The following is a 10,170-nucleotide window of genomic DNA, read 5'->3' on the forward strand; positions in this document are numbered from 1 at the left end:
ATAACAGAACAGACAGAGGTCCACAGACTGCATGGTTTTGGGGTTTGCGATGATAAGGTGCAGGTTTTATGTGTGTTTGTCACTCAGCAAATGCACGTACTAACATATTGTGTGTTAAAAATAATAAGAATGCAAGCAAGGGGTATACAGCATGTATACTTCAGTCAGTGTTGCGCATGGATGAGCGTTTTCACAGCTGAACCTTTCCTCCCTAACATACAAAGGAATCTTAACAGAGGCTTGTGAATCGGGTCAGACCGATAAATTGGCTGGACCAATATATTGGCCAATGTTAGCTTAAAGGTCTGGTCACACCAGAAAGTGTCACAATGAAATGATTCGGCGTGTCTCTGCTAAATATTTGGCTCTAGAAGCTTGATGACATTGTGGCAGGGCTAGCTGATGAACTGCTCTACCTGCTGAGCTAAACACTATCTGGCTAGCTAGCCGGGCTAGCTCTAGTCAGTCACAATAGGTCCCAGAGATTCTCTCTAAAATACTGTAACAGAGGCGCTTAACTGAAAGTGAAAGGTGCAAAACAGCTAATGAAGGGTACAGTACTATTCTGAGGTAACAAAACAAGGGGTTAGAGGTCAAATTCTATAGAAAGGTTCAGTCCCTACATAACCACCAATCACTGCTCTACCCATAGAAGGTCACTGACCCTCTGTCCTGCTGCTACAGTGCTATTTTGAACTGTTATGAGTCAAATGCACAAATATTGGATACCACGATAGCTTCCTCGATTTTAGATTCTTTGGCTCTCTGTCAACAGCACAAATGTGCGGGTTAAAGTTCAAAGTTGAACTATTTGCTAACTATTTATTTATTATATAATTTATTTATATAAATGTTGGAATTAACTGAAATTGAAGTTTGGCAACTTTAAGTGCTAGTGTTACCAGGCCTTAATGCAGATATGCATTATTTATATTTACATAATATGTCAGTAGTATCGAGAGATTGAAGTACAGAAATGCCAAAACTTTGTTCGAGGTAATTTAGAAGCAGTGTATCCATGACATTGTTTGTCCACCAGATAGTGCTGACAAGTTTGTTTCAACAGCAAAGTTTCCTGCTTAATACACATACACTAATACACTTTTCTTTCAATTCTTTGATAACCAAATTAAGAGATACTTATCAGAATTTTTTATTTATGGTTTTTGAAAAATGTACATTGGCCAGTTTGTTGATTATTTAAACTTAAATATCATCAAATTATGTAGCATTACTATGTAGCAGTATATTGTGAAATAAGAAGTAACAAAAAGAAGCCATAAATAGAATTGAACACTCAGCAAAGGGTTAGTTATAATATAAGGTTATAAAGGTGTCATTATCTCTTTGGTCTCATTTGTTTAAGTAAGATCATGATGTCGATGACGGTTTTGGCAAATAATATAATGATGATTTAATGACAACATTTTCCTCTGCGTGGCTCCTTCGCTCTAAGGCGTTCTGGGTTCTCTGCTCTACAGTATAACACCCAAAACATCAATACTTCTGAGACAGTAAAGCCTTTATGTGTGCGTGCTGCAGATGAATTTCAATACAATAATATTACGTGAAACTGGAGAATCCTGTGTCTTAAAACCCCTTGCCTGCATGCTCTTGCCTTCCTTCATCATTAGTCAGATTTAGCATTATGGAAACTGACTCCTAAAGCTGTTTACTTTATATCAGTGCCAGCATATGACCTATGTTTTAATCATATTGATTAAACATTTACTTACTTATTTTATGATGTTTATATGTGTTAATGTTGATGGTGGATGTGCTTGATTTTAAGAAACAATGATATTGTTTATTATGTTGCACTTTTCTTCTTATGTTTACGCGTGTTTTCTGCTATGGCTGAGAGTTCTTATCAATCAAGTGTATTGATCTGTGCATTAGTGCAATACTGTAGATTCTCTGACTTCCGTTGACACGTAACACTGGACCAGCTGCATATTTTCATAATTGCATGTATGTGTATGTTTTTGAAATGTCAATGTTAAAATTCATATCATAATGTCAATGTGTTCAAATAGTACAGTCCCTCATCTTCTGCACATTTAACTGTCATAACATTTTTACACAGCAGAGATTCATGTCCAGTTGAAACCATAAAAAAAACTGAGGTAAATACCAAACTGACCTCTAGAGCTCAGATCAGCACAACGAGGTCAGTCATCCTGCTGATCAGCTGATGATCAGTGTCTCTAATCCCTCCTGTAAACTCACTCATTACAGGAAAAATTGCAAAAGTCCTTCCAGACCAGTCTCTGTGGTCGACTTCATCTGTCTCAGAGTTCCTCAGCAGGTAAAGGTCAGAGGTCTGGGGGTTAAGACCCGTCGTGTGTGTGTGTCGCTCTCCCATCGAGATTTCTGCTTGTAGACTGTAGAAGCCATATTGCATTGTCTTGTGCTGTTTGTGTGTACTGAAACACTTTTGGAATCTCAGCAAACTGTAAATATGAGAGCTGGGGGGGGCAAAAAATGCAAAGTAATATGCGAACATGATATAAAAGAAACAAATGCTCTGTAACATTTAAAAAATAAAGATTCTTATGAATGTATCATACCTAGAGATAAAAAGCTGTATGACAATGGATTACACTTAATATTTCATTAAATATAGCTGTGGTATTTTCCTCTTGTTTTGTTTCAGTTTTTGTGCATATTGTTGAGTGTTGAAATGTGCTTCAAATGTCACATCTACTGAAGAAAAACAGGTGAGTCTTTTTGTAAAAACTGCTCTGTTTCAACACTTAGAGGTGGGTATACTCTGGCATATATCTGTCTCGTAATCCCTCTCCCTCTGTGCTTGCTACCATATGACAATACTAAGCCTACCCAACAATAGTGAAGAATTAGCTCTCTGCCCTTTTCTTTGTGTTGGTGCTGGAGCTCCAGAGAAACAGGGAGAGAAAAGGAGGGCAGAGAGAGAGAGAAAAAAAAAAAAGCAAGTCGTGGGAGCAGCACTGTAGAGACAGAGCAAGGGTTTGGGTGAGAAAAGGGGCATGAAAAGGGAAAGAGACAAACAGTCAGGAGCAGATGAATGATATTTGATGACTTTGGCTGGTTGCATTTCTGTGGCCATTGTACAGAATCCCTGGGAGATCCCTTCTACACAAGACAGAGGAGACAATTCAGAACTGACAATGACACCAGAGTATAAACCATCTCTGGTGAGTCAGAGATGGCGTATAGCGTGTGTGTGTGTGTGTGTGTGTGTGTGTGTGTGTGTGTGTGTGTGTGTGTGTGTGTGTGTGTGTGTGTGTGTGTGTGTGTGTGTGTGTGTGTGTGTGTGTGTGTGTGTGGCTGGCTGGCTGGCTGGCTGGCTGGCTGGCTGGCTGGCTGGCTGGCTGGCTCTCTAACATGTGGCTGTGTGGATGATGTGTGAGGTGGGATGTTGTGTGCAGGGAGGGGTGAATGTGCCTTTATGTGTGTGTGTGTTTAAAAAATATGAATAATGCAGAGGATGCCTGTACGAGTGTGAGGGCCGGGAGGAGGGCAGATGGTCGCCTGCTGATAGGACAGAATCCAGGCAACAGGGTCCTCCAGAGAGCTGGGTTTAGACCTGCGCACACACACACACACACACACACACACACACACACACAGATGCATACACCCACAAAAATGGATGCTTTCTTTCTTTTTTGTCTTTCTCAAAATCTTTTTGCTTTAAAATTGCACATACTGGTTCAGATTGCAAAATTACAAGATGAGCCTGAAATAACACAGCAGTAAAAAAGGCCTCTTTGAGAGGAAATGTAAAGCCTGTCATTGACAGATTTCTGTTGTTAAGGAATGGATTCTAGTTGTTAAGGAATGGATTGGAAATAAATGAAAAACATAAACATGGATTTTTTAAATGAACTCTTTCCCAGTTATTCTTAAGTTATTAATTATTACTAATATTATTTTGTACAGATGTAAAGCCCCCTGAGCCAAATGTCTTTTTTGTGATGTTGGACTACATAAATAAAAATTGACTTATGTCTTATGTCATAAGTCATAAACGGGGCTGTAGCATTTTAGAAATCAGTTGATGTGTATTTACATTGAGTATCTATTTCAAAGAAATAACTGCTTGTAAATTCAACACAACTAACTCAATTCTAAATAAATAACTCTTTCTTTAAACTTTATCTATAAATTGTCCCTTTGTACCAGATTGCATTATTCTTTCCAGGAACCGTCCTTATCATTAGGAAATTACAAACCGGTAAAATAATGTACCAAAGCACAAGTTCTAAATGCTTTAAAGTTTCAAATTCCTGCACACACTGCTAATAATTACATTCTGGTAGAGCAATGAATAAACTGGAATCAGGCAAACAATGTTATTACCTGTAAAATCGAACTCTCCAATGTTGTTGAAACACCAGACAAAATGGACATAAACCCGGACTCAGTATCCTAACCACTTAGCTAAAGAGCACTGTCTCATAAAAAATCAACTGATTGCACTTGCATTCAGTGTCTATGAAGCAATGCCCTCCATTCAACCCAGCCTGCGTTTATCTTACTAATAGCCACTAGGTGGCGTCAGCGGACTGTTTCTGATTTGGACAACGACCAGCCCAAGTATCCAACAGGAAATATTAGGCATCAGGTGAAAAAACCCCACAAGGAAGGAGATGTGCTGAAGAATCAGAAAACCCACTTCTGTGTGAAATTAGACTTAGAAAAGTCTAATGCAACAAAATACTCAAAAATGTCTTAAAAACAAGAGCGAATTTAATATTCATCTTTTGACTTTACACTGCGGTCACAGATTCTGTGCTCTCACTCAGCTAACTGGTGATTATTTCAGTTTTCACTCAATATTTAAATGGTATCTACACCGTTATTTAGCATTTGAACAATTAGTCAAATAATTTCCTAGGACATGGAAATTATAGGTAGTACATGTTTATAATTCTTGTGTTATGGATATGCTGATGAAAGCAGCAGGCCAGATTAATACACCAGTAAGTGTAGTTTATAATGCACCCCCTCCACCCTGCAGTTAGGCCTATAGTATGTTGTTGTTTTAAAATTCCTTTTACAGACAGGCCCACAGAAACGCTTTCATTGTTTAGATATTTTAAATTGCATCATAACTGTCAATTAGTTTTCATATTTATCCTGATGAAAATATTAATTACCGCTTTGGTGTATTTCAATTTCACTTGCCATTGACCGGCTGCCTGAGCATCCTCGCGGACATCTCTCCTCACAACAATATCAGAGCAGATCAGCGGCAGTAAACACTTTACCGAAACAGCTGAAGGGCAATTTGAAGCAACCGAGACGGATTGATAAAATCCACAATTATAATGCAAGGCCGCGTGCATGGAGCGGGGTGGGGGTGGGGTGGGACAACAGAAGAAGCTTGTTGCCAGAGTTGCTACTTTTCTTCAAGCTCAATAAACGTGCAGAGACCGCAGTGTTATAGAAAACAAATACGATTTAATGACAAAAAGCAATATAGAAATTGTGCAATCGTTGATTTGTTTTTCCTCTTCGTTTGATCACAGATTTCAGGTCAATGCTATTTTGTTTTGGTTTTGTTGATTTTTCACTCCCCCCCTCCGTCAAAAACTCCAATTCAGCTGAAGGATTACTAATGTTGGAGTCAGAATTACATACATATTGGGCCTTATTTAAATTAAGGGCGAATTATCATGCAGTATACCCTTAAAGAAGGAAAATACCCCAAACATTACTTAATATTGCTATGCTCAATTTTTACTGATTGGTGATGAAGTATTTTATAGGCCCTATAAGTACTACTTTGACACTTACAACTAGGACCAATACATTCCAAAAGGTTTTTTAAAATGCAAAACGTCTTGCCTAAAATTCACATTATGGGCCTAGTCTAATATTTTCTCTCAACTCATCTACATCCTTCAGTTGGATTTGAGTTTCTGAATGTCTATATTTTCTTTACCTTTCAGTCAGAGAATGAATCTTCAACTAGTCGTGGATTCCCCTCAATAACCTTCCACCATCAAATCGGGTTATCAATCACAGGATTTAAGTGGCACAAGAGCACGTGTCTGTGTTTGTGCTTTGGCACAGACCGACGGAGAAAAAACTGAACAAACAAACAAACATACATACATACAAACGAAGCCATACAAAAACGAATTGAGATACATCCCACAAATAGTCTTCTCGGTGAATGAATGAGTCACACAGTAGTAGAGCCACTGCGGCCAGAGCTGGTACCAGGACATGTTCAGTTTTTTGTTGTTGTTTTTTTTTCTTCTTAGGAAAGGAAGGCAAAATGGGCTGGATTGCTTTGAGTTCCAGCCGGACAGTCTCGGTCTTTCTCATCACAGCATTTTGGAAAAGTACAGAAATAACAAACAGCATAAACACACTGTAAACAGGCGCACAGAGATGTCTGCACAGAAAGAAAAGCATTAAAGTGAACCAATACTCAGTCTGTCTAGAAACATTATTATTATTATTATTATTATTATTATTATTATTATTATTAAGCTGTATTTAGTTGATTAAAGCAAGGGAGGAACATTTAATTTTAAACAAATGATGGATGCAGCTGACTCTACAATAAATACATCATATTCAATTTAAATGATTCATCATAATTGTATAATAATAATAATAATAATAATAATAATAATAATAATAATAATAATAATAATAATAAAAGCAGTTGGCTGGTATTGGCTTGATTTTTTAATATTGTACAGCAGGTGTCTGCCATTTCAGCCCTCTCTTGCCACAAGCTGCGAAGCACCCCTGTTGCTTTTGTTATGATGGAAAGATGGCGTTTATTTACCCACACTGACTGCGACTTCTCATGGAACCCGGAGCTTGCTTTTATATTTTCCCCCCCTGCGGACACCTCGTGTCCACACTCTGCCTTTCTTTAATGACACGTTACATAATGACACATTGGCGCCTCGGTAGAAGGTATAGAAAAGCATTTTGTTGCTGATTATTTTTTTTTATTTATTTTTTTTTTTGGTTAGCACACACCAGCCGTATCCCAATATGCTTGGCAGTTCCGCGGCATGAAACCTCCCCATTCGGCTCTCTACTATGCGTATTTTTAGTGCTTGGTTGCCACTGTATATCCCCATTGTGCGTGTCCGTGGGTCCAACATTTAAACTGGCCGAGGTCCAGTTCCGATCGGTCCAGCACAGAGATTAAAACAAATAAGGAGGTATTACATCTCCTGAAGGGGTCCGTGTTTTGCTCAGAATAACTGACTGGGGTCACTGCACAGGAGTCTGTCCTCCGTGATGAGGAGGGGTGTCCCCGTACATGTCCTCACCTCCAGGTATCTGTCCCCCAACGGGTGTCATCCTCTTCTCCTTCTGCCGCCTGTTACAAAACCAAACCCTCACCACCTCCTTCTCCAGCTGCAGGCTGTCCGCTAGGGAGTTGATCTCCGCTGCTCCTGGTTTTGGACATTTGAGAAAATGGCTCTCCAGAGCCCCTTTGACGCCCACCTCGATGGAGGTCCTCTTTTTCCTTTTCCGTCCCTGTGCCGCGATTTTATCCAGGCTAGTGGGACTCCCCGAGGTGGAGTCCGCCTCCTCCAGCCACTTGTTCAACAAGGGCTTGAGTTTACACATGTTTTTGAAGCTGAGTTGGAGCGCCTCGAACCTGCAAATGGTGGTCTGAGAAAAGACGTTTCCATACAGCGTCCCAAGAGCCAGTCCCACATCCGCCTGGGTGAAGCCCAGCTTGATACGTCGCTGTTTGAACTGCTTGGCAAACTGCTCCAACTCGTCGGAGGTCGGTGTGTCCTCGTCTGACTGGTCCTGATGGCCCCCGTGCTGGTGATGGTGTGACAGAGACTGCTGGTGGGCCCCAGGGCCGCCTCCGTGATCACTGAGATGCGGGCTGTGGCTGTGGTGGTCCTCATCCCGCAGGGGGTGGTGGTGCATCCCCCCTTGCTCTCCCCCCGGCATCAGACCGAAGCCGGACTGGGAATACACTAGGCTCTGGCCCTCAGATGTCGCCATACCGGGGATGTGCGTGGTGGCTGTGCTGGTTCGCCATGCTCTGGCGTCGTGATGCACCTGCTGGTGTGCGAGGTGAGGGTGTCGCTGTTGCTGCTGTTGCTGCAGACTGCTGGAGTTCTGCAGCTCCTCTCGGTCACTGTCGTGCAGCACGGGCTTCACGTCCTGTTCTCCGAGGGGACTCGGTGGCCAGGGCGTCCCGCCGTCACCGTGAGACAGCGCCGTTATCCACTGGTGCGCGTGGCTGAGCGGATGTCCACCGCCCGGTAACGTGCTATAATCGTTCTGGAGCAGGGTGTGCGCGTCCCTGTACGCTGCCGCCTGCTGCATGCTCCCGGACTCCGAGTGCGGCGGTGGCGCGCTGCTGGGGGTGGTGAGGACGCTGTAGTGGTTGGACGTTGCGGTCGCCATAACTATCGGAGCCAGAGTGATAGCTGGAGTTAAAAGGAGGCAGCCTTTGACAGTAACTCTTTTGCGCCACGGGGCAGCTAGGCGTCTCTCTCCAGCATCTCCCGGGCGCTGTGCCAAGGGGACGCAGAGGCGCGCACCTGTGGTCCGCCTCGCTCCGCTCTTTATTGGCCAAGAACGGTTGACAGATGTGGTTACCCCTGACAGCACCCCGCTCATTGGTCACGGGAGATTGTACAGAAACCCCAATCACGCTGCCCAACAATACTAGCAGTCCTGCAGCATGCTAGAGTACAAAGTCGAGGGAGAAATCGGGCTGCCGAGAGTAAACACAGAATGGACTGAACAAGCTCCGCTATAAGAAAAAGAAAGAGTTTTCTTTATGTTGGCACTGCTTTATTAACATTGATCTGGGTCAGTGGGTCATATTTAGTAGTTCAGTGCGTCAAAACGGTGCGTAAAAGTTGCATAAGATACACAGAATCTGCACATTAATTGGTGTAGTTGACCACATTTATCCGATCAAGAATAAAACTTTTACTATCAAAATAGCCCAAATCCAAATTAGTCCGATACTCGTGCATTTGAAGTAGAATCTTTGGGGTCTTTTTCGCCATGAAACAGTGAACAGTGATCGTGGGGATAAACCTCCAGCTGCCTCTCTGCCCTCAGGACGCTGTCCAGAGAGGGGCCGCGTGCTTCCAGGGCCTCTGCCCCGTTGCCATGGCGAACGCGGTGAATGGAACAACGCCCACGTCACAGCTGCAGTTCGCTCCTTTTCGTTCCAAAGGGCCCACTGGGGCCGCGAGCTCGGCCGTCGGGACAAATAATGGGGGGGCGAGCGGAGAGGGCAGCGCGGGGCCAAAGAGAGGAGGCTGCAAGAATGAGTCCCTCAGCCTGCTCTGCGCACACCGTGCCCCCTTCCACCTGCTTGTTGGGTAAACTTTGAGATGGATGCACCCCACAGAGGCACGCGAGGCTTAGTTCCCCAAACCTCCTACAAAAAATGGGCTTTGAATTTCAATGTTTTGATGAGGGAAATATAGCTCTACCCTCCAGTGCACACAAATAGAGATACCTAGAAAAGGTTCCCATTTTCCATGACAAGCACTTCACAGATCTGCCTCATACAGCAGTGGAAAGTAATTAGGTAAATTTACACAAGGCACACCAAAGTACAGTTTTAGATTAGAGTACTTGAGTATTTTTTTACTTTACACTTTATACTCATACTCCACTATTTTCTACAGCCAACTCTTGTACCTTTTTACTCCACTACATTTATTTTACAGCCATACTCACAAGTTGCTGTCCAGATTAAGCTGTTACATACAGAACAAATGATGAACTAGCCTCTATAAAGTAATTCACTGTGATCAGCTGCAATATTAAAATGCTGCTGCTAAATAATAATGCAGCAAAATATGCAAATTTTACACTCTGAAAGAGTTCATTCTGCATAATGATTATTTTATTTTCAATAGCCTACTTTAAGTACTTTTTGCTGATAATACCTTAAAGTACGATTTTGAATGCAGGAGTTTAACATATAATGGAGTATTACACTGCGGTATTATTACGTTTACTTAAGTAAAGGATCTGATTGCTTGCAACAGAGGACCATAAAGGTGTTGACTCTCATCTGATAATACAGTTTTGTCTCTTGGCACTGTTGGTAAGACAATACCAGTGGAGTCAGTTAGTAAAAAATTCATCAAAGCACTAGTTTTGCACTATCTGCTGGTCCTATCTTTAAATGAATGCGATGATATTGAA

The 10,170-nt window shown here is 42.1% G+C and overlaps 1 protein-coding gene across 1 annotated transcript; it reads right to left on the minus strand.

Annotated features, from left to right (window-relative positions):
- Positions 1–7,173: 7,173 nt before the first annotated feature.
- On the minus strand, positions 7,174–8,613 carry pou3f2a (POU class 3 homeobox 2a). The gene has a single exon (XM_046061056.1). It carries the CDS (start codon positions 8,611–8,613, stop codon positions 7,234–7,236), a length of 1,380 nt encoding a protein of 459 aa, XP_045917012.1. The 3' UTR covers positions 7,174–7,233.
- Positions 8,614–10,170: the final 1,557 nt, after the last annotated feature.

Source organism: Micropterus dolomieu, linkage group LG10 (genome assembly GCF_021292245.1).
Source record: "Micropterus dolomieu isolate WLL.071019.BEF.003 ecotype Adirondacks linkage group LG10, ASM2129224v1, whole genome shotgun sequence".
Classification (NCBI taxonomy): domain Eukaryota; kingdom Metazoa; phylum Chordata; class Actinopteri; order Centrarchiformes; family Centrarchidae; genus Micropterus; species Micropterus dolomieu.

Excerpts from the sequence above, each read along its gene's own strand:
- pou3f2a (XM_046061056.1), bottom strand. The coding sequence starts at position 8,613 with ATGAGCGGGGTGCTGTCAGGGGTAACCACATCTGTCAACCGTTCTTGG.